The 25638-nt window shown below is 33.9% G+C and overlaps 2 protein-coding genes across 8 annotated transcripts in view; one reads left to right on the forward strand and one right to left on the reverse strand.

Annotated features, from left to right (window-relative positions):
• kkv (hyaluronan synthase-like protein kkv) overlaps positions 1-22361 on the forward strand; it is a 34834-nt gene extending 12473 nt beyond the window's left edge. For 2 of the 7 annotated variants that reach the window (XM_031973410.2, XM_031973407.2), the window contains exons 3-21: positions 192-436; positions 1535-1828; positions 2818-3027; positions 3682-4026; positions 4607-4998; positions 5589-5856; positions 6424-6686; positions 7437-7647; positions 8138-8385; positions 8772-8964; positions 9296-9450; positions 9527-9832; positions 12532-12779; positions 13775-14090; positions 14795-14971; positions 17890-18057; positions 18709-18934; positions 19549-19888; positions 21608-22361. In XM_031973410.2, coding sequence (XP_031829270.1) covers positions 192-436; positions 1535-1828; positions 2818-3027; positions 3682-4026; positions 4607-4998; positions 5589-5856; positions 6424-6686; positions 7437-7647; positions 8138-8385; positions 8772-8964; positions 9296-9450; positions 9527-9832; positions 12532-12779; positions 13775-14090; positions 14795-14971; positions 17890-18057; positions 18709-18934; positions 19549-19868 — 4585 coding nt within the window. In that variant the 3' untranslated portion in view covers positions 19869-19888; positions 21608-22361. Of the gene's footprint in view, positions 1-191; positions 437-1534; positions 1829-2817; positions 3028-3681; positions 4027-4606; positions 4999-5588; positions 5857-6423; positions 6687-7436; positions 7648-8137; positions 8386-8771; positions 8965-9295; positions 9451-9526; positions 9833-11382; positions 11686-12531; positions 12780-13774; positions 14091-14794; positions 14972-15483; positions 15661-17889; positions 18058-18708; positions 18935-19548; positions 19889-21607 lie in introns of all 7 variants that reach the window. The other 5 variants (XM_031973408.2, XM_031973409.2, XM_076366456.1 and 2 more) reach the window with 5 other exon arrangements.
• Positions 22362-23352: 991 nt separating this feature from the next.
• On the reverse strand, positions 23353-25138 carry LOC116425489 (uncharacterized). The gene is made up of 4 exons (XM_031973287.1): positions 24943-25138; positions 24104-24315; positions 23619-23716; positions 23353-23533 (listed from the first exon to the last, which is right to left on the reverse strand). The coding sequence occupies exons 1-4, from the start codon at positions 25136-25138 to the stop codon at positions 23353-23355; spliced, it is 687 nt and encodes a 228-aa protein (XP_031829147.1).
• Between the last annotated feature and the right edge of the window lie 500 nt (positions 25139-25638).

The raw sequence follows: 25638 nt of genomic DNA on the forward strand, positions 1-25638 counted from the left end.
CTGGGTTTAACATTCAATTGAAAGTATCATTCTTTGGAATAATTAATTAAAATATCTTTATATTAAACTATTGTTTAATAATGTTGTTTTGGAATGGATTGCAATCTCACGGGAATAATCTTTAATTGAATATCACGTAATTAAAGTATTATTTCAAATCTCGTACTCCGACTTGAATTGTTCATTTACAGTCAAAGAACCGTGGTGGAAACAAAAGGATGGGACGTGTTCCGGAATCCACCACCTAAAATCGATTCCGGTTCGATGGCGAATCAAAGATGCCTCGAGGCGACGGTACAGATCACGAAAGTCATTGTTTACCTCTTCGTATTTGTGATAGTGCTAGGTAGCGGTGCAGTTGCCAAAGGAACAATTTTATTCATGACGTCGCAGCTCAGATCTGACAGAGCGATTGGTTACTGCAATAGGCAATTAGGTGAGTTGTTGATGGAATTTTTTACTATGAAGTATACATTAATATACTATGAAGCTAATATTTCTTTAAGTAAATATTAACCCTTCGCGGACGAGAATTTTTTAAATCTTTAAAAGCTCTTTTCATAAAAGATTAAATTGTGTATCGATATCTTGAAGATCAGAACAAAAGAAAATTATTTTTTATTATTCTTCTATTATTTAAATAATTGAATTATTCATTCGCAGTTAACGATTTTAGATGTGACAGTCGAAGTCGTTATTACAGCGACATTCGACCGCAAAAGGTTAATAGCTTCATGTACAGCACATAACTATCTACTAATCTGATAATAACTCAACATCCAATAATCCAAACATTCGTGTACCGTTCAGATGAAACACTTAAAATACAATTGTCAGTCTACTTGCATTACAACAATAAATAGATTCAGCTAGCAAAGTAAAAGGTAGGTAAAAGGAGAAAACAAACGTTTCATCGAAAACATCTAATACAGATGAAATAATAAAAAAGTATAATTAAGTAAACAGAAAAAGAACGATAAAACACGCCACAGGAAGACGTTTCGCGTAACTTGCTTAGTAAACATACTCGAATCGCTCATTTTACAGAAAGAGAAACTTTATAATGAATCCGTAACATCTGTTGGAAAGTTAAACCGCGCTCCACTTATGAATTATCAACAATTTTGTAGTACAATCGAGACATAAGTTTGAGACGTACAAGAGATTTCACGCGCGAATCGGACAGCATTGCATTATATATTTCCTATACTTAAAACGAACTATTCAAACCCCTGTAGTGTAACGTTAAAAATGGATCGCGCTCGTAACATAGTTACGATGAAGTACTTTTGCCGTGAACGCGTGTGCTTCATGGTGGAAGCAAACGAGAGAAAGTACACGTGAAAACAGGTTGGCATTATATCGACCATTCGACCGTCGGTTCTAGAAAAATGCTCAATCTTAAACGGCTAAAACATACGTTTAATATGTAACATATAAAATTAGTAACACTAATTTTTAATGAAAAACAATATTGGTTTTCACGCTTAGCAAAGTAACCTATGAAAGATCGATTTGCTGTTTTCATGAACAGGCCGGGACAAGCAATTCGTAGTGTCGTTACCGGAGGAGGAGAGGATAGCGTGGATCTGGTGCATCATAATAGCGTTCGCGGTGCCGGAGTTCGGCACTTTGATCCGCAGCATTCGGATATGCATCTTCAAGTCGTGGAAGAAACCACCGGCCTCGCATTTCCTCCTCGTTTTTCTCATGGAGACCTTTCACGTGGTTGGCCTGGCTTTAATGTTTATGGCAGTGTTACCCGATTTGGACGTCGTCAAAGGTGCGATGCTGACGAACTGTGTGTGCTTCGTACCCGGACTGCTAGGTAAGGCATGGCTACTCGTTGATAATTAAAACATTAGTCGCTTCGTCACTTATCTCAAATCGCGCTATCGTCGGGAATAACTTATTCCGCAAATGGCGGAAATGAAATGTATGTCAAATGAAGAATGGTAATAGTAACGCGCGTTTAACCCTTTCAGGATGGACGTCATTATTTTGAGATTAGACTTTTATATTTGGAACACGAAGTACACGGATAATTTAATTATTCAAGTAATAGAAGATCGGAACGTGGGTTTCTTTTTTTCTGGCATTTCAGAGTTCGATGTAGAATTTAGCTTTCTATACTGAAGACTGAATAGTTGTTAAAAAATGATTATTCGTGATAGGTTAATGGATAGTGTAGTTTGTATTAATCCTTTGTTCTATGATTTCTTTTATAACCATGCTCGATTTAATTATTTCATTGCTTATAATTGTCTAGAAAAAGAAATTATTACAGTTCAACATTCTGGAGGAAGAATTTACTCTCGAGGCACCTTTGGTGTAGGGCGGAAATAAAACAAAATAATTTGTATTATGCAAAACTTAATTAACCAGAAAAATGAATTCCAAAATGAATGACGCCCACGTGCATATTCCGGACATTGTTATGCTCACGCAGAAAATAGGTTATAGAAGAAGGGTTATTGTATTGTTTCGGTATTTATTCTAGCTATACCGGTACATAGTCATTGTAAATCTAAGAATAATTAAAAACACATCATGAAGGAGTATACATGACTTTATGCTGATTAAATTAAAATCATTTATTCGAAAACAAATCACATGTTTATTTATCAACAAATAAATCATTTTCTTACGTTTATTCATTACAACTACTTAACATTTTGTCAAATTAGAATGAATTTAGAGAAAGTAAATTTCAAATTTAAAACAAAGTAGCGATTCATATAAATGAAGAAAATTGAACACGATCATCGTATCACGATTAGGGTATAGCATTAAGCTATAAATTCGGTTCTTATACAGGGCTTCTCTCTCGCAACAAAAACAAAGACGAGTCGAAGAGATTTGTCCTGGTGCTGATCGATATCGCAGCGTTGGCTGCTCAAGGAACAAGTTTTTTCCTTTGGCCATTATTGGATAGTTCCCGACCATCTTTGTGGCTCATAGCGCCGGCATTGTTCCTGGTCTCCTGCGGATGGTGGGAAAATTATGTTTCCATGCAAAGTCCTATCGGTAAGTAATATTGTATCGATAAAAATGATCGTGAAAACGTAACTATTGTCTGCTGGACCGTTGATAAAACGCCTAAGCGAACGCTCATGTCGGGGAAAGAAGTCGTAAAGAAGTTATGGAACTATTATTTTTCCGGAACCTATACAATTCCAAACTTCAATAAGTTCGGAGGAACTGAACGTTGAAAGTACTATAAATTACTCTGAAAGATTTTAGACGTTTATTTCCATTCTTTCCCTCCAGTAGCTCAGTTTTTCCTTGCGACGTCGCGCTAGTTTCATTAGGGACTTACTTTTGTGGAAATAAGGCAAAACGTTGTGATGCGCGTACGTTTTCTATTATAAAATACTACGGTTGAATGCTTGAAGGACAAACATCTGAAATAAAATTAAACATTAAATTAAATATATTTAGGAATCTTCTTGCAGATGATTCTACTATTAATATTGATATTTTCATAATACAATGCAGCTCTAGAAAATTATAAAAAGTGCAAAAAAAACATCAATTTCAAAAGAATGAAAGCTAGAATACGTCTTCTGTTCTTAGGATATTTTGTTTATTTATAATTTCAAGAATATTCGTTCCCCGTTTTTGTTAACTGGCGAGGTCTTAACGGTGATCAGTTACTGTAAATTGTACCATTCTTTTCAGGATTTGTTCGGTCGCTAGGAAGGGTGAAAAAGGAAATGAGACTCACTCGATACTTTACCTACATGTTCATGTCCGTTTGGAAGATCATGGCTTTCCTTATCAGCACTCTATTGATACTACATATGAAAGGCGAGACCGTGGGTCATTTGTTCACGATGCTAAGCAGCGCTTTCGGGAACCATCAGATCTCTGTATCGGAAGTACGACTGGATTCATCCAATCGGATCACGGACATTGCGGACGTAATCGAAATTGGTGAAAAGATCCAAATACCAGCTGATGCGAACACTCCAATCTATGTGTTACTGTTACAAATATTTGGCGCTTACTTCGCTTATATTTTCGGTAAATATATCTAAATCGTATAACATATTATTAAGCAGCTTGTTAAACATGCATAATATTCTCAAAATTAACTCCACGACGTAAAAACAACTACGGTATAAGAATATGAAAATCCTAGATACTTATCGTAGAGAAAAAATTTATTTATCAGTTTAGTTATATTTTCTAATTAAACTAGATCATATGTTTTTATTCGTGTCTCATAAATCTCTCTCTTTTTAGTGTGAGAGTAGCATAACATCCCTATATCTTTATAGAAGAAAATGTTACGAGAATTTCAAACATTTTCCGTAATAATACTTATTTTTTTTATAAGAAAGGCAAATGATATTAAAAATAATTATTAATGATTTGCTATCAAAGTACTCATGTTACACTATTATTTAGCTACTTGTGCTGCTAAATATTTTTATTTGACATCAATTTCCTTATTACAATTGTTCTCAAGTTATTCGGAAGCTCCTATCATCGGCGATAATTGTAATAGCCAACGTGTTACTGAATTTATACACAAAAATGATTACGATGATTTATATATAAAAATGAACACACCGTTACAAGATTATTTTACAATCTCTAGGGAAATTCGCTTGCAAGATCTTGATACAAGGGTTCAGTTACGCGTTTCCTGTTAACCTGACGATACCGGTGTCGATCTCATTGTTGATCGCTGCCTGCGGCTTGAGGAACGGCGACCCTTGCATCTTCCACGGCACGATACCGGATTACCTTTTCTACGAGTCGCCGCCTTTGTATTTCCTCAATGATTTTGTGTCGAAGCAATACGCCTGGGTATGGCTGCTTTGGCTGCTGTCACAAACATGGATCACCCTGCACGTGTGGACACCGAAATGCGAACGTCTGGCTGCCACGGAGAAGCTCTTCGTCGTGCCCATGTACGACTCCCTGTTGATCGATCAGTCGATGGGTCTGAATAGGAAACGGGATGATCAGCCGGAAGTGAAAGTTGAGGTACATAGATTTCATTGTTTGAAAATGGAAACCATGATTATTTCAAATTTACCGGAATTTATACATTGAAATGATATCTAAAGAATGAAGAATTTCATGGTACAAGTGGAATACTGTTGTATTAAAATTACGTTCAATTTAGATCCATCGTCGTTGTACGTTAAGCCTAAGCTATTTTTCTATAAAAACACTTTCACTGTATAATTTTATATGTGTTAGAAATTTTCTTCATTCTTATTTGTTAGTATAAAAATTGGTAGCGAAAGATAAAATGGAGAATACAGTTTTTATATTTGTTTAACTTTTATTATTTAAAGTAAAATTTATCTTTCTTTTTGTTTTTGTTTCCACTAAGAATAATCACTATTTAGCACTATTTTATTAGTGTTAATTTCGATTGCAAATAAATATACTAGTCTTCTAAAAGAAATATGATGCGTGGGAAAGGTTCCGAAGCGAAAACTTCATTCGAATCGTGGAAAATTAAATACGAAATTACATTTGCCGGAGATAAGTCGGCGTATGATAGCGATTGTTCGGGTAATGCGCGTTCGTATATACAAAAACGTAAATTGTGTCTTTCCGAGTAGGATCTAGCTGAGATAGAGAAGGAAAAAGGAGATGGAGATTACGAGACCATATACGAGCAAACGGACGGCACAACTACACCCCCGTCGGCTGTAAAAAGCAGCGATCACGTAACTAGAATCTATGCCTGCGCGACAATGTGGCATGAGAACAAGGAAGAAATGATGGAGTTCTTGAAGAGTATTTTGCGTTTGGACGAGGATCAATGTGCCAGACGCGTAGCCCAAAAATATTTGAAGGTTGTTGATCCGGACTACTATGAATTCGAAAGTGAGTTGCCCATATTCTTCAAATAACATGTATACTTTTATTTCAAGGGAACAATGAAACAGCAATTATGTAAAAAAAAAAACATTGAATATTTCTTAGGCGAGACACATATTTTCGCAGTATCAAAGAAGACATTGACATAAATTTAATTTTAATTGGATCGAACATTTCCGTGAGCATATTTTATTGTAGCATTATATATTAAGGAAAAATTCTTTAATTGAACGAGAATTGTGATTCAATCTATATTTTCAATTGTTTTTAGTGGTATACTGTATCTTGCACAGAGGCCTACTTAACTTTATATGTATTTACTTTCACAAATATATTTTTCTCGTGCTGTGTTAATGGTATTTATGATGTGAAAATTCTTTTAAACAGTAAGCTATTTCTTCCCGACTTACTTTATTTAATAACAACGTCACATAATTTTCTTCGGATTGCAAGTCTTTTGCGTATCAGGGTTCATCAATGTGAAACTGTACGATGACATCTGTTTTTTCGTTCGTTCGAAAACAAAGAATATTTTTGTACGTGTATGTGACGTGAATTAATTTTTCTCTTCAGCGCACATATTTTTCGACGACGCATTCGAGTTGGCGGATCACAATGAGAACGAGTCGCAGGTGAACAGGTTCGTTAAGTTGCTAGTGGGAACTTTGGACGAGGCTGCGTCGGACGTTCATCAGACGAGGATGCACGTCAGAGCACCGAAGAAATATCCAACCCCTTACGGCGGACGTCTCGTTTGGACGCTTCCCGGGAAAACGAAGATGATCGCTCATTTGAAAGACAAGAGCAAAATTCGTCACAGGAAACGTTGGAGCCAGGTGAGACATTTCTTATTTCTTTATTTCAACAGGCGAAGAAACTTCATGACTTCGTGAAATTTGGCACATGTTCGTGAATACATAGACCTTGGATAGGTATGAAAATTCACAAGATGATGAACTACTTCGTGGCTTAGAAGTTGAATAAAAGTTCAACACTTTTGCTGATAGTTTTATTTGGAAAAAAGAACGAAGGAATAGAGAATCGTTTTGAACCATGTTAGCAGTAAATTAAACAGGTATAGGAGCAATAATTTTATTTTTATTCTACGGTGTAGAAAGTTTCAGCGACAGTGTTATTATTCAAATAATTATTAAATGCACTATTTAATATCCTAGGTAAATTTAACCTGTTAAGTGCGGAATTTAGTTTAAAAAGTTTCTTATCGTGTGCGCAATAAAATCAAATAATGAAGTGTATACTCGTTAAGCGCAAGCCAAATGCGCTGATAATATATTCTAACGAAATACTGAAGCGGAACGAAAAAGAATTACATGTTTGTCTAAACAAATGAATAGTTGATCGTTAAGAAAGTAAGCACCATTTAGATTTTTAAAATGGCGTGTATACTCGTCAAACGCAGTTAACTGGTTGATTGAGAAATTGCAACATACAAGTGCCTTTGTGCGATTAGAAATATTTTACTACGAATGCATCGATTCTTAAGCCGAAACACAAGGAATTATTTTATTTCTGAAAATGTTCTGAGACGACCAGCATGTCTCAACCTGAATGTTTTCATTTTTCAGGTCATGTACATGTATTACTTGCTCGGACACCGATTGATGGAGTTACCAATCAGCGTGGATCGCAAAGAAGTGATCGCGGAGAATACTTATTTGCTAACTCTCGACGGTGATATCGACTTCCAGCCAGCTGCCGTGAAGCTGCTCGTGGATTTGATGAAGAAGAATAAAAACCTCGGCGCAGCCTGCGGTCGTATTCATCCGGTCGGTTCAGGTTAGTCTTGCGAAGAAAAAAACAGAAACATCAATAGATACTTTACAATTAACGAGGACGATAGAGGGAGGCAATAAACTCAGTGAAGCCATAAATAGAAGAACTTCTTTCGAATCGGGCTTAACAGAAGTCCACGTAGCTTCGAGGATTTACAGGACTCAGTCTAGCTTTAAAGGAACATTTTAAATATTTTTAAAAAATTTTGGAGACTACTCTGAACGGGAATAAACTATGATAACTAAATTTTGAAACTGAAATATCTTTGTTAAAAAGCATTTGCTTCTTCATAATGATACGTTTGAAAATTATATGTTGTTGTATATCAATGATACACAATCGAAATATGAAGGAGAAATCATTTATTTAATATTTCTAATGTTAAATGTATTTTTCTTTACTGCCTCGTAACATTTACTACACTATTATGTTATTAGTGAAAAACTTATATATTTCAAAATTTATTATTCTTTTTTTCTGTTTATTTTGTAAGGTCCTATGGTGTGGTATCAGATGTTCGAATACGCTATTGGTCATTGGCTGCAAAAGGCGACCGAACACATGATCGGTTGTGTGCTTTGTAGCCCTGGTTGCTTCTCGCTCTTCAGAGGGAAAGCTCTGATGGATGATAACGTGATGAAGAAGTACACCACCAGATCCGAAGAGGCAAGACATTATGTTCAATACGATCAAGGGGAGGATCGATGGCTTTGTACGTTACTGCTGCAACGAGGTTACAGAGTAAGTACTTTGAAAGACGTTACAAGCTCCAAGGAGTATTTACAATGAGATTAAGAGCAACCAATAAAAAGGAGGAAGTATCGTTAAAGTAACGTAAATATGTTTGATTCACTTCTCAGAAGAAATCGAAGATCGATAAAAGTAACCGAATGAAAATGATCTGTGGAGATATTAAAGCCATACTCCAAGCGAATACCGTTTACAATCAATTTTTAAATAGTTTTTGCAATCAAATGCAAATAAATTGTTGTTGTTTTTTAAAGAGGATTAACCAGACGCAAAAGATGGATAATAATACTAAAAAATTGTTTCTTTCGTGCAAACGAAATTTTTCTTTACGAATTTATATCGCATAAGGTTTCACTATTTCTCAATGAACATTAAAGGTCGAGTATTCTGCGGCCAGCGATGCTTACACTCACGCGCCCGAAGGGTTCAACGAGTTCTACAATCAGCGTCGGCGATGGGTGCCTTCTACTATAGCCAATATCATGGATCTTCTGATGGACGCAAAACGAACGATTAAAATTAACGATAACATTTCTCTTCCCTATATTTCTTACCAAATTCTGCTCATGGGTAAATGGAATATTGATTATGTATTCGTCTATATCCTCCAATTTCTCTGCGTTTCCTTATTCGATTATCCACCAGAATCTTACTTATTAAACAATACAAGTAAAAAATTCGAAACTAATCTCCTAAAACAATTCTTCAAATTTCACTACCAATACATTTTTTTCTTATGAAAACTTCCCCTCTGCTACTCTCACGGAAAGATAATTTCGTAATTCATTTTCAAGTCTAATTTACATGTACCGTTTTACTTAGCTTTAATTTACATAAAAAAGTACCATTAAGACCTTCAAATATATCTCTTCGAAACGTTAAATTTCCTTCTTGGTCACAGGCGGCACAATTTTGGGACCAGGCACGATTTTCCTCATGTTGGTGGGTGCCTTCGTGGCTGCCTTCAAGATCGATAACTGGACCAGCTTCTACTATAATATCATCCCCATCCTCCTCTTTATGCTCGTATGTTTCACGTGTAAGGCAAGCATTCAGGTAAGTCGATCCGAACGATTTTATTCGTATTCGTGTTTCGTCTTGTGATACTATGTGCGATGTCATTGTCTTTCAGCTTCTGTGCGCACAAATATTGTCTACAGGGTACGCGATGATAATGATGGCCGTGATCGTGGGTACTGCTCTCCAGCTCGGAGAGGACGGTATCGGATCACCGTCGGCCATATTCTTGATATCATTATCCAGTTCGTTCTTTATAGCAGCCTGTTTGCATCCGCAAGAATTTTGGTGTGTCGTGCCCGGCATTATTTACCTACTCTCAATTCCTTCGATGTATCTTCTCCTTATCCTCTACTCGATTATCAATTTGAACGTCGTCTCGTGGGGCACCCGTGAGGTTCAAGTGAAAAAGACGAAAAAGGTTTGTTTGTTTGTTTGCAATGGTTCGTTCGTGATAACTTTTCCTACCCTTGGTTTTTGCTTCGCTTCGCTATCATTTATGGAAATTCTGTTTAATTGGTGAACTTCGTTGGGTAACCTACGGATTAAGGTGTAATTAAGACGACTCGGTGGTATTGGGTCATAAATAGTGTGGTTTTTTAAATACTTCTTTTATTTTTTGGAAATGGAGAATAATACTTTTTAAAATCTGAGATATCACATGTTCTCCTTCATTATCTATAGACTGTTTGTCTGCACATTATAATTTTATTAATGAAAGCTTTTTTAAAGTATACAATATTTTTTTAATTATGAAATATTGTACATTTTCTTTCATTATCTATAGATTATCTATCTATACTATAATTTATTTATCTTAAATTTAAAAAATGAAAGTAATATAAAGAATGTATTTTTGTTATTTATTTAGCGTGCGTTAGTGTCATGAACGATGGAAATGAATTGAATGAATTTTCGGGAGAAAGAAAATTTGTTATTTACTAGGATCATGGTTACTTGAGGAGGGAAATTGAAAATGTACTGCATGTTTTAAGTCCATTAACACATCAGATTTTTGAGCATATCAGGATTCTGTTTCTTCGTCTGCAAATGTACATTTTGCTTTCTTTGTAACAAAAATATTATATGGAGTGATATATCGAGGATATTTTTACATAATAATCAGTGTTCTACAGATTATAGCTATAAATTTATTTTACATATTATTATTAATATATAGAGAAGGTCCCAAAAATTTGGGACAATCAAAAACATGTTTGAAATTTATATTAATAAATTTAACTATCCAACTTTGATTTCTTTTTAATAAAGTTAGATAAGTATACAGAAACAAATAAATATTATTTTTTTATTAAATAATAAATGGTACTCTTTCAACCGTAATAGTTCAATATTCTAATGAATTTATAGCTTTATCTGTCACTTTGAAATAGAACAAAACTACTAGTCCGTGGGATCATTTATTTTAACGAGTGATCTATAGTCCTCGATATGTTATTATTTCCAAACCAATCAATAACATCAACACGTTGAATGCCACGGAACTTTTAATCGTTCATTATAATATTACTTATCCCTTTGTGTCACAGAAGAACAACGTTAGAATTAATTATTAATAATCTAGTACCAGAGTTCCTACGATAGCCTATTATCTAGTTACTTATGTTGTTAAATATTTTCATTCAACATTATTGGTTTTACAGTAGAATAATAAATCAGTTTTTATTTAAACTAACGCAATATATAAATACGACGTATTTATGGTATAAAAGCTCGGGACATAATGAGAACTACATTAATTTCTTAGATTAATATCATTACGAAGATCCATTTTTCTTTCTAATTATATATTATATAATGCGGATTATAGTTTTATCCGCAGAGTTAATAGACTTCACGTTTTTAATTGCAATTGTTTCCACGGAATTTGGAAGCTTCGGTTATCGGTGACTGCCGTGGCAGTCAACGTGTTAAATCGTAAAAGTTCTAATAATGACGACGGTGTAACAGGTATTCGTGGCAGGATTATTAACCGGGTTCTACAGCATGGTAATGATCACTGTTTTTGTCGGGATCGCGATAAACGTGATCCAGGATGGCACGGTGTTTTCTCCCACTGCGTTGTTTCTAATATTGATGTTGAGCCAGTTATTCATATCTGCATTACTACACCCTGCGGAACTATATTGTTTCACATGCAGTTTGATATACATCATAACACTGCCCTCAATGTACATGCTGCTCATTATATACTCCATTAGTAATTTGAACGACATCACGTGGGGCACGAGAATGGCGAAGACGGAAACTGCGGTAATTAATTGCTTGATTAACCAAATCAGCCATTCTTCATATTTTATTTTGGTTATTATTGATTCTGTGTTTTGGAATAATTACTCGAAAATTTCCGTTGAAGATTTAATCTTTTCTCCTCGACAATATTTCTCGTTATAAATGGATTATTTTCTAATAAAATCGATGGTATTTTTGTAACTAACAAGATGAAATGTCTTACGTGAATTAAGGGACAGAATTACTTTATTTCAATGTTTACGTGTTTATACATTATACGAAATTTAATACTGAAATTTGAACTTTATCATTTTTCTGATTCATTGATTTCATGCGTAGCATGTTTCCGTATTTATACGTTCAAAAGAAGCATCAAAGATTCATTTAAAATTTCCACATATAGTATTAGATGATTATGTTCAGTATTTCAAGGGATAGGATCAATAATCATGTAATATACAGTTTTCTAACGTGTATATTTATATTTATTCACCGAATTTTAATTACAATAAATAGCGAATTGTTAATAGTATCAATAAGTAATTCACTGTTTATTCAATAATATTAGACTACTTTTAAATTCTATATATCCAGTATACTTTTTCGTAGTTAGTTAGTAATGATGGCGTACAATGATAGGGTAGAATTATGAATAATATTAATGAATCTTAGTAACAGTAAACAAATAGTGAATTGTTCATAGATACTTTTAATAAGAGCACTCTTGATAAGTTAATAGCATGTAAAATATGAGTGTCGTCTTCACAGCTTTCTAACAACAAGAGCTTCGCACTTGGGGGTAGAAAGTACCTGAAACTTTTTATATAATTGCAGCATAGTTTCATAATTTCTTTGTTAAATCAATAGGAACTTGAACAAGAGAAAAAGGAGGCTGAAGAAGCGAAACGGAAAGCAAAACAAAAATCCTTATTAGGATTTCTACAAAATGGCGTCGGTTCAAACGATGATGAAGAAGGATCGATAGAGATCTCTTTAGCGGGACTATTTAAATGCATGTTTTGCACACACGGCCAAACATCGAATGAAAAACAACAGTTGGTCACCATTGCAGAATCATTGGAAGGGCTTGGAAAACGATTGGAAGTCATCGAGAGGTTCGCTGATTTCAATTTTTGTTTAATCCCAATTTTAGATTTTTAAAAGAGTTTTAAAAAGGATAATTGTATTAAATATTTACTAAAGTCCTATTAATTAAATTGTTAAACATATTTTATCACAGTTCAAGTTAAGTACTTTTTTTGCATTGCATCTACAGAATTTTCTCCTCTTTATTTGATATCCTTATTAAAATTTCAAATTTAATGAATTATTTGACAGTCATTAGCAAACGTACTGTTAGATATTTCTTGAATATCGTTGCTAATTCTTAATGTTACCTCCGAATAATTTTTCTCTTTCCTACCGAACATTTCTGTCCCTAAGGTAAAGTTTAGTTCTACCGTGAAATCTAGAGGTATTCGCCGGATTAGGCAATTTCACTGATGAGCCTATCAGCACGTTTGGGACGAAATGAACGATCCTCTAGCTCCATCCCTTCTTTTGTCGTTACGCCTGTCTCATCAACCACAGTTTGCCCGTGGAATTTATTTTGCCGATTGAGATAAATGAAGAGATTGGGTTTCTCTATTTTCAAGCCACTATAAAATGATTTTAAATTACAGAGAAAGAAATTTTTACAAATGATTAGTTACATTTATTTAATTTATACCTTCTCGGCGAATGAATTTTATGAATTACAAAGAGTACATAACTGAGTATAAATTTTTCTCCTCTTTAGCTGCAATAATTATTTTTCTAAGTCTAAGTAGTAGTTATACTTCTAAGTCTTCGAAGGTTTTAATGCATCAAATAATTGTTTTACACGACAATATTAGAACTAACTTTGGACATTTAAAATATAGGATTTCAGTTTCATTTATTTCTAGACTGATATACTTAAGTGATCATTGAGGGGACATTATATTCTTTAAATTAACCAATGTAACATTTTTCTTATAATTCATAGGTATATGTGATAAATTTTTTTGAATTTACTGGATGCCATTGTATAAGCCCTTTTCCATTTCCTTTCATTTCATTCATTTGGTAGAGCTGTGGATCCACATGGACAGGCAAATAGCCGAAGGCGAGCTTCATCAGTGGGTTCACGGACTGCTGATCCCCACCTCCGTGTCGTCACCGAGGATCCTGGGGAAGATCAAGAATGCCAAAGCGATACTGAAACTGTGACTAGTCAGAATACGGAAGGAAACCGAGAGAGCCATTTCCCTAGCCGGCCGTACTGGCTGAGCGACGACGGATTGAAAAAGGGTGAAATTGACGTATTGTCTCTCCAGGAAGAACAATTCTGGAAGGATCTCCTGGAGAAGTATCTGTATCCTATCGACGAAGACAAAGCGGAAAAGGTATACCCTTTGCTCAAACTTGTTTCCATTAAATTTCTATAATTAATATCCATATAACAATTATTTAAAATCAGTTTTTTTTGTACAGTCTGAAATTATGCAAATTAGTATTTGACTTTTTTCAAATGCATTGTTTTATATTAGTAACATTTTTTAGCCTGTAGCTTCAATTAAAAATTTTTTATTTTAAAATTGGTTTCGTAAAGGCAGCTTCTTTCGTAGATCTTAAAGAAGTAGTAATTCTATCTTTTTACAATTTTAAATTAGTCGCGTATTAAATGAAACGATTCATATGCAAGAAAAATCAAAAATATCAACGTATTTCTATTTCCCTAGTATTACCCGTTTAATAATATTCAATGTTTAATTAAATAATGTTTCATAGATGTCGTAAATTGTTAGCAAACTAGTTCTCAGATTCGGATCGTCAACTTCGAAACTATATTTCGACCTATTCAGTGATTATCCCCAATTAGTTAAATCGAATTGAAAATGAATTGTTCGCCTTATTCTTCTCAGTTTTCACGTTTTCTAATTGCCAAATTAAATCATTTCTGGCAAAGTATTTCAAGATACAAAATATTTGATCATAGCAGAAAATGTTTGTCGTGATAATATGAAATGGTTAGAAATTGAAAAGGGGAAAAGTATACCGGCTAATATAACGAGGTAGAAGAATAATCGACCAATGCTGCTTACACCAGGAACGAATCGCCAAAGATTTAAAGGATCTACGTGACCAGAGCGTGTTCGCGTTTTTTATGCTGAATGCCCTCTTCGTACTGATCGTGTTTCTGCTGCAATTAAACAAAGACTTGTTGCACGTGAAGTGGCCATTCGGCATCAAGACGAACATCAGCTATGACGAAAATTCTCAGGAGGTAAAGACCGCTCTGTCCATGACGCGTTATCCTACTCTTTAAACGTCATCCCCTGAATCACACTGTCGACAGGACTTTCGACGACCGTATTCAATGTTTCCAGCAAAACACTTAAAATGCTCATAAACTTCCAACGTAAACAAACGGAATGTATTTAATTTAATTTAACGTATTTATTTTTATCAAACAATTTAACGTATTTATTAAAATTTCTACGAATACGACGACGCGCAAACGTTTTTCCGTGTTTCGAAAAAAATAATCGAAAGATCAAAGGAGGCCAAACGTTTTAAGAGGAAAATTACAGTGTTTCAATTGTTTTGCACTTTACTCTTCTCTTCCACTGCGTTCGAATGATTTAGATGGTAAAAGCGGTCCGAGCCTATGATTTCGGAGAGGATATCCCCGTAAGGAGTTCAAGGATCAACGACCGAATGGACGGAGCGTATATTTCAACATATTTTCTAATCTGTTTGTTTCTGTTCTGTTTCTTCTCGCTTGGCCCACAACAGGCTCGCATTGCCAGCGACTTGATCGAGCTGCGGAACAAGAGCGTATTTGCGTTTTTTATGTTCAATGCGTTGTTCGTTCTGATCGTATTCTTGCTACAGCTGAACAAAGATCAGCTACATGTTATATGGCCGCTCGGCGTCAAGACCAATATCACCTACATCGAAGAGACCTCGGAGGTACCTGGTATTTCCAAAAAAAAAGAAGGAAAAGAAAAGAAAGAGGGAATTGAGAAACAGAGATGCTGTCTCACTGATGCCTCGGGAGACTAACACACCCGTGTGCTCCGTTGCTCACGCTAAACTCTCTACTTATCTTTTATTTATCGTTTTGCTACTGTTTTTTCTTAACAGTAATCGATTTAAATAGAATATACTAGGTAGCAGAGATAAATTCATAGAGATAAATTCAGTAAATATCAAATTTACAAGTTTTTACCACGGTTTCATAGCTGTTGCATTGCTATATTTGATACAATATTGTTTTAGCTATCAAAATACTGATATTTTTGTGAATATACGTTTTTAACAATTAATCGATTACAAACAATATTAAGTTTTACAATTAATATTTGATATTTCTTATTAAACTTAATATTTAGTATTAATTATTAATATTTTTAAAAACAGTAATATTTTCTTCATAGAATCTTTATTTCTTAGTCAATAACATGGTTGTGTAAATATATTTTATTTTGTAGTCTTATCCTTACTATTTTGATAATACTTGTCGGCCATTGACGTGGTCACGAGCGTGTTGATAAGCAGTGTTGGTATTAATAGTAGATTTATTTTCACTTCTATGTACAATATTCGGCAAGGGACTAAACGTGTTAATATTCCATTTGAACATGAAATGTGCACTGATAATGCGCGTTGACATATTTAATACACCGCACTGCAGTGAGAATCGGAGCACATCGGATAATGGTACCCGGTGATAATCTTGCACTTGCTGGGACATGTCTGTGTTTTGTCAATAACGTGGATCATCGGCACGTGGCAAATTACCATTAACATGTTTGCACAGGTATTCTTGGAACGAATGGAGTACGGGGTGGAACCAAGCATCTGGCTAGAAACTAGTTGGCTAAGTCACAAATAACATCGCCACCTTTCTAATTAAGAATTCTCGTACCATCCCCGTCCTTTGTCTCTTTGTTCTTAGTGTGGCGACAATTTTAATGTGATTACTCATAGGATCTTCGCCTCAACTAACATTAATTAGAGCAGGTTTAGAGATCAAGCATGGAATACAAAACTGATACATCAGTATCTAAATTTTACTCCAGAAACATTAACTATAGATAATAGTGTGGTTTTGGTTGAAGTATATATGAAAGAAATTTTGAATAAATATTTAAAAAAGAGAATATAGCAGTAAATACAGTCTTCAAAGATATTGTATCATATTTAAAATTACAATAGGAATAAATAGATGAGTTTAAATATTGTATAAAAATTTTAGTTTAGCTGCGAATTATGGGAATTTAATGAACGGAAATAGAATAATAGAAATTAAAGCGAATATTTGATTTAATAATAATGTAAAAGAAATTTTTAAATTAACAAATTGAAACATTGAAAATCAATTATGCATTTCCCTTTAAACGCTCGTTCTCTAAACTTCGAAATTCCTCAGCTCGCTCGTGGCCCAGCAATTTCAAAAATTCAATATCGAGAATTTTCATTCTATTTTTCGTTTCGTGGAAGCACGTGTACGGTATACGGGTCACGGGAGAGACGAAAACGAAAGACATCACGAAACCCTGTCCCGTTCTCCGCTCACTTGCCTGAATACGAAGGAGGGAGAATCGTCACGCAGGTTTCCGTTTCACGTTCTTATGTGTCTAATTCTGTTAATGCACTGCTAGGTATGACAGCAGAGGAGCACCACTAACGGAGTTACCATCGATGTAACTAAACGGTGGCTTACTCGATTCTATGTGTTTCAGAATACTGTATTCCGTGCGGTGTCCTCTTCGCTCGAACAATTCATGGGAACAATAATACAATCAATTAATCGTACTCGATTTAAATCATATTCGAGGAAACGATAATTTACAAATTCTAAACTATTGTAAAATATCGTTTCATGCTACAGTTCGTGCGAGGAGGAAAATATTGTTTATTTCATTGCACGCGTGTTCAAAGGTGTGCGTTCCGCACGAAATATTTTGTAAACGTCTATCTGTCAATATTCGTTTAAGTACTTAGGTATACAGTAAATAACAGCGTACGATATTGTCGAGTAAATGAAATAACGACGAAACAGCAATGAAATACGCAACGATTAATGACCGCCGAGCGAACAGTTTTATGTGTTCTCTGTCTTTCTTCTCTGTTTACCTTTTAAGTTGGACCCAACTCATTCGTCAATGTCTCCTAACAATGGACTCCGTTTCATAGGTACATATCACAAAAGAATACCTACAGTTGGAGCCGATCGGTTTGGTGTTCGTATTCTTCTTCGCGCTGATATTGGTTATTCAATTCACCGCGATGTTGTTCCATCGATTTGGCACGTTCGCCCATATCTTGGCCAGCACCAGTCTGGATTGGTACTGTTGTAAGAAGGTACGTGTTACCGACAGCTCAATTTATACGGGGTGCAACTGAAATATGATACAAGTTTCCACGTTTTGTATTGTGTTGTCGTAACACGTTCATTGCCAGATCATCGCTCACCAAAATCACATACAGAAACAATACGACACAAACACGTAATCGTTTTCTTAATGAAACAGAAACTGGCAAGTCGAGATTTGTTATCAGTGATTGTTCTATAAGCCTTCTTGCATCTCCTATGAGATATCTATGCTCTACGTATGTATTATACAATGTGTTCGTTCAATGAATTTTTATAACTATTTCTAAAATCAATTTTCATAATTATTTTCAAAAAATTCTGTCACAAGAATTTGGATGACGCAGCCAAAGTAAAAGCTAGAATAAACCGAAACGAGATAGTCTCCTTTTTGACAGCGAAGAAATAAAAGTACTTAAACATTAGTAATAAAAAGTAGAAAAGAATTAAAAATTTTTTTTTCAAAGTTAGAAACAAGGAATGAGGAATATAGTTGATGTAACAAATGTAGACTGGATTCTTGTTTCGATTCGTCATGGTTTCCCTTATCAGCTTTTCCAGGCTTGCGCCATGTTTTCAGTTGCACCGTGTATATACCGGAATACAATTAATTATAAATCATTTTCTACTTACTACAATAGACTAAGGATCTGTCGGAGGAAGCGTTACTATCGAAACATGCAGTGGAAATAGTCAGGGATCTACAAAGATTAGACGGAATGGAGGGCGATTATGAAGAAGGCAGCGGCAGCGGTCCTGGCAGAAGGAAGACTATAAGAAACCTCGAGAAGAGTCGAAGAAAAACGCAGGCAATCAATACGCTCGATGTCGCTTTCAGACGACGATTCTTCCAGTCTGAAGGGAACGGTATGTAAAAAGTTATACAAGATATTAACACACCTTTGTAGTACTAGTTTTAATAATGTAGTTTCTGTTACGAAGAATGTTATCAGTGTTCGTTCACCTTCGCGAGAGCTTTACTTAATTAAAACTTATACAATGTTTTCTTATATAATTAGTTTTCCTTGTAACCTATAATGTAGTTTATAAACTTATAAACAAATTTTTATTTATATTTATGCGGACAGAAACACAACATTTTTGTTTCAAGGGCAATTGAAGGTCATTTTTTGAATACATTGTTGAATTTCCTTATCTAGACTGTACAAACATTCACCCTTGATTTGTTAAAAAATGAAATGTTCATTGAAGAATTATTATTGCATACATTCGGCTCACTAAAAGAAACATAGGTTTAACACTAGGTTTACGGATATTTGTTGTATAGTTTATTCTATTGTTTCTACAGAAATTGATGTTCATTTAGGTCTTGGAAATTAGGGGTTTAAAAATGGACAATTAAAATATATATTCGCGTTATAATTTTCACGTCACATCAATTCACGTAATAATTATTAGAATTATACTTGTTTGTTTCTAAATTTCAGTAAACAAATGTTTTTGTTAATATTATTATTTAGGCCTGCCAAGGAACATGTCAACGAGGCGATCAGCAAAAGCTTTCAAAGCGTTCGAGGGCCGTAGAAACAGCATAATCGCGATGAGACGGAAGTCGCAGATGCAGACTCTGGGAGCAAACAATATTTACGGGGTGGCTGGGAATCCTTTAGGCATTCAAGGTCGCCCGTCAAGAAGTAGTCAGATTTCCGTGAAAGATGTGTTCGAGGGTCACGCTGGACACACGAATTCCGCTTACGAACCGGACGATAACACTGGAAGCAGTCTCAGACTTCACAATTTGGGTCAAAGCACGTGGAGAGAGGCCAATACCAACATCTGACGCGAAGCCATCACATGAATGTATGTATATCGGAATATGTATTAGGTTCGTGCAATCTATTTCTCATTTTCTAAAAGGACACTGATTTTTAAAGTAACATTCTCAAAAGTAATAAATGAGAAATGAAAATGCATTACCTTTATATGAAATTTTAAATGTTCAGTGAATCAGTGAATATTTTTAAAGATAACAAAAATATTTTTGTACATTTAAATTCAAGGTATCATTGATTCTTTCATAATAGTGGTCTGAAAGGAAGGATAACAGTCTAAACATTGTTAATCATAAATGGGTTCATATTTTTCTAAAGGGCGAAAATATTGAAGATGAATATGGAAGAATGATGTATCGCTCCAGTGACCCCGTGAGACGACGGATCTCCTTGGCGAATTTGAATTTCGTTATTTCGCGTTCCACTTTATATTTTTTTATTGGATTTCTGCGTCGTTTATCCGTAAACTTTTGAATCACTATTACATTACATATTTATTACTTTCCTTTTAGAAATTCATTATTCGCTATTACAATTATTATTCCTCGTCCGTTATTACAATTATTATTCCTCTATCCGAATTTCGTTATTTCACCTTCCAGATTAGTCTTTTAATTCACCGTTTACACAGATCATCTGCAAGCTTTTCAATTATCATTACACTACAAACTCATTACTTTCTCTAAAGAAATTCATTATTTTCTACCACTACCACAATTATTATTTTATTTATTAAAGCAAACGAATAATCTGTTTAAATCCCTTTACGCGTACTATATCATGTTCAAATTCGAGTTATTATTTTACAAGCTCATCGGAGTACTTTTAGAACTTTATTTGCAATTTCTGTTTGCCGCTAGAAATACCGTATGAATAAAATATTAAAGTGGATCCTGTTTCCACCGAACGATCATTCCTATTCGACATTTCATATTCTCGTGTGGCTTATTCTTAGAAAGAATATGCATACTACCAGTGAGGTTTTATAGACATTCGACTTTCAGTCATCGGATTTCTATTCTTACATCCTCTTGGAAGGTGTGCTCGGCCAGGAACCTATAAATACAGTGAAACGGACATTGAAGTAGCAAGTGGCATGGTGTATTGATGAGAAGTGGTAGAAACGGCGTATTACGCCAGTGAACGCGATGAAGCAGAATAGTAAACTGATTTGTATACATCAGCTTGTGTATAGCCTCGGCCTTGCCATACCATGTCATACACCACACTATTTATCATTCTGATTCTGTGTATATATTGCATAACTATTCGAACGGAATTCGGAATTTTAAAGCATTATAAAAGTATTGTTACATATACATTTGATAATATTAATTTTTAACAGTCGGAACGTTTCACGCAAGCTATATGGAATCGTACAAAATTTTGTTTCCATTTTTATTTGTTACTGCAGTTAGAGATACGTTTTCTATTTTACTATATTATTCTACATGCGTTATATCTATTTTATTATAAATCCTCCCAATGTTCTCTTTACATTTAGCCAATATTTTGATGCTTTTAAACTGAAGAGAAATATTATTAAAAAATTATAGACTGTTAAGAGTTAATATTTATGAAATTATTATTTATGAAATGTTAATATTATTAATGGAAGTAGAAAAATATTCCTGTTTCTCAATATTTTTATATAATTTTTTCTTATAAGGAAACGATGATGTATGAATTATAATAACTACGATTCGAAGAAGTTTTCCAACGACACAACAAATTGTTGATGTTTCAGATGGAGCGTGACTACGCGAGGTCTTCATTATGCAGCGTGAATTGGAGGGACAGGCGTTCATAGTTACAGTTTTGCTTGGTTACGCTGACGATAGTGGAATTCCGAAAGATATTATCTTTTTACGGTTCAGCGCCTCCTATAGCAATTATTCGTTAATCTGATAACGTATGATGTAAGAATGGATAGAAACGTATGAAAAAGACTGCCTTCGTGTAGAATAATTTATGATGGAGTGAATGGTACGGGACTGTCTTTAAACCCTTTCCATAATAAAAATACCGTGAGAAGTAACAGAAAAAAAGTAAGTGAAAACAACTTGGTGAACACCTATACGTCTCCAATTAAATGAAATTCGAAACGCTTATAGACAGTCCTGAATAAGGAACGACTATGTTTTTTTTTCACTTGTGACTAGATATTTAAGAATAAATGAACTGACCGGTGAGTAGCAATATTTCGTAGGACAACTATCGTTAGGAGAGTCCACGGTTGAATAGGATAATTATTGTAGACGATAATTTAACGTAATACCGTTGTTAACTCGTATCGTATTAGCGAGAACGCGCTATCACTTATGTGCGACAATTATCGCAGCGACGACGCTTACATTCCTCTTTTGCTCCCCTAAACGTGATACCGCTGTTATATATTTAATCGACAGACCTCTTTTGTATATATTCGCGAACGTATGTGTATAGCGAGCTATGGAAAAATTTCATTGATTGTAAATGGAATAAAGTTCGAGCGATCAACATTCACCAGCAAGTTTATTTCTTCGGATTAGAAACTTTCTCCCTTCCACGGATTTCCTTCTGAGTGTTGAAATAAATGATTGAAATTGAAATGACCAAATATTAGTTAAAATAAGGATGTCATTCTTTATTAAAAAAGTTCTTCGTTATTATTTTGTAATTTTTCTCGCGGATAATGTAATACAAATCTCTAGAAAATTGTGGAGTAGAAGATTGAATGAAATTTAATATAGCACCATATTACTTTTAATTTGTTAGCATGAACCGTTAAGTAAATGAATACATTTTTTAATTAAAACTTCATTAAATTTCTCCATAAATATTTGAATGAACTTTTATACTCTAATTAGGAGTTTCAAGAAGAAATGGATTTGGTTCTGTGAAACTGGCTGTTACGTATAATATTACATTAAAATCGAAGTTAATTATTCTGTATTTGATTAAATGAACGTTAATCAATTACTAAAGGTGAGCGAGGAAAAGTTTCCTGTCTATTTTAAGTACAACAGAAAAGGTTGTAATATTATAATGAGTTATTATAATTTCAGATATTATAGCAATTCATATTTTAATTATTAAAGCTTATACTATAATTTTGTTTAATAGTAAACAAAAATATGAATGCATCGACAGAATATTTATTAGAAAATGTGTTCGTTTATGGTATAATAATACATTGTTTATGAAGAACAGACTGAATGTAAATACCGTTGATATGCTTTGTATTTAAGATTCTCTCTATATTCCTATTTTGTATCACAGTTACCGTAAGGGCGTTGTTTCCTTCGTTTTTACGTTTAATAGAACCTCAAATAATCTATGTTATCTATATTGTGTCTTATTTTTGTTCAGTGAATATACTCATTATAATGGCTCGGAGAAAATTAAACACCCTTTATATACTCCATTTTTTACTTTTCAAAGAGAACTTTTTTAACAATATATTTTGTTTCAATGTAGTATTCAATATATTTGTAAATTTAGGAGAAACTTTCATGGTCTAGATATTTGTCGAAGTGCTTCCGCCATACATACTACGTATGCCATCATCATGTAATCATTGATCGTTCGCTCTATTGTCCAAGTCTGATAAAATCCCTCCGGCGTTAGGGCCCAGGTTGTTAAGAAGTATGGATACGTAGCCATAAGTGCATAACTATTACCTACTAAATATCTAAAACGAAGGTGAATATATTCTAAACAATTTTAAATACAAAACTATAAAGAATTATTTAAAAATTTTCAATAGTCATAATTACGCAAAATGTCCACTGACAAGAACCTCGATAAGTATAGTAGTTCTTGACATATGCATTATTTGAGAAGAATTAATATTCAGTTGCAGAGTATCCAATTCCTGGAAGAACAAAAGCATCATCTTTGCTAACAATATTTATTAATACTTTTTAGCTTATTTACTGCTTCCGTGTCGTAATTTTCTATTAATAGAACAATAGTTGTAACGTTATTTGTTTTACGAGTCGTGCAACAGAATATTTAGTTATCGTTATCAAATTCGAAATCATTATAAATCATCTGGAAGGTTCATTTAGACGTTTTGTCATGAGAATTTGCATACACAACTGTTTTTTAATGAGTCATTTCATTATTCTTAAGGTCTGGTGATATTAAATGACCTTCATTAATCTTGATATTATTTGTTATATTAAATAAAAAATATAGGCTAGTTTTTAATAATTAATGACTAATAGTATTCAAACATATTATCAAAATTATATCATACTTGTAATTGTGTCGTTCTCGTCCGAGATAATTGGACCACATCGAGAATTGTGAAACTAGTTATAATACATGCACCAAGAACGTAATACTTATGATGACAGTACGAAGAATATATTAAACTAGTTACACCAAGAGTGCCGAGAATCTCGTCTAACATATTACATTTTCCTTTGTTCTTCTTTTCTTCGAACTCTATAATGACTGGGTCAAAAGCTGGAAAATAAAGTTTCGTCTTTAAGAAAGGAACTTCAATAAGCTGAAAAATCCAGTTTCTTTTTTCAAATCTGTAGGTTTTTAGGGAACTTTAGTAGAAGTATCGAACTATTTTATTCTGTTTTCATCTACATTTTAGTTTTTTAAGGTAAAAACCCGATTACTACGAATCGCGATCGCGCTGTTTAGATTTTTTGTTGGAGAATGGCATTTTATTGGATCGCGCTATGCAATTCATGGTATGCTCATATTCTACTGCATGCACGGAAAAAGTGTTCATACCACTTGGAATTTTTTAGCATAGACAGAGATAAACGTTTTTCCGAAATTTTTCCAATAGTACCCAAATATACCTACTGTTATTAATATTTTTTTCTTTTTACTAATAGAGTAATATTTATAAGTAAACTGTTAAATATTTTTTTATTTGAATGAAAAACATAACCTATCATAATTATTTATAATATTATATTATCGCTTCAATAACTATTTTATATCTACAATAATTTTCAAAATGTTTAAAAAAGTATATACAAAGATAATATATACATATATATATATATATATATTAATTCTTTCTCTCCAAGCTAGCATAGTTAAAGAAATCTTCTTTATACTATTACTTACCATATTCCTTAAAAAATAGTTTATACACAAGAACAAATAATGACCTTGCGCCGATCATCACAATACCGTTGCAGGCACATAAAACGTGCGGAAGAAGTTTATGGTATTGATCGTAAGAGTGTTTTATCAGTGTATAAATGCAGCTGCCACAAGTCAGTAACAAATACGAACAGGATAAAACAGACTCCAATAACATAGCATCGTTGTTCTAAATAAAGGAAAGATATATAAATGCTGCTTGTAACTTCTTACGTAGTCGTAATCACTTTAATTAAAAAAAAAATAAGAATTTTAATTTTGTGACATCGGTAACCTTTACGGTTTTCATGAACATGAAGTTGAACGTCACGATGTTAAAAGCGTCAGATTGTTTAGAATTGTATCGATAGTGATTTGCGTTAAAGTATACGCGGATCATTTATCGATGATTAACATGTCGACCGAACAGCGAGAAAAGGGAATTGTCTCAGCGTGACAGTTCCTTTGACACGATGATTCGAAATAGGGTTGACAAACATGTGTTGAAAAAATGCGACAATACTTACGACCATTCTGTGATATGACGCTATGCAAAATATATTCGTTATTGTGATTTGTATGTTAATTGTGATATACACGGTAATAATAATAGATTATGTTATTGTAACTGTTAATACTGGTGAGGGCACTGACAGTAATTATATGCACTGTAACAGT

Source organism: Nomia melanderi, chromosome 4, assembly GCF_051020985.1.
Source record: "Nomia melanderi isolate GNS246 chromosome 4, iyNomMela1, whole genome shotgun sequence".
Lineage (NCBI taxonomy): Eukaryota > Metazoa > Arthropoda > Insecta > Hymenoptera > Halictidae > Nomia > Nomia melanderi.

Coding starts and splice junctions, on each gene's coding strand:
- LOC116425489 (XM_031973287.1), bottom strand. CDS start 25,138: ATGTTATTGGAGTCTGTTTTATCCTGTTCGTATTTGTTACTGACTTGT. Junction 23,717..24,103: donor CGAGAACGACACAATTACAA/GTATGATATAAT, acceptor TTGTTCTTCCAG/GAATTGGATACTCTGCAACT. Junction 23,534..23,618: donor CTTGTCAGTGGACATTTTGC/GTAATTATGACT, acceptor CCTTCGTTTTAG/ATATTTAGTAGGTAATAGTT.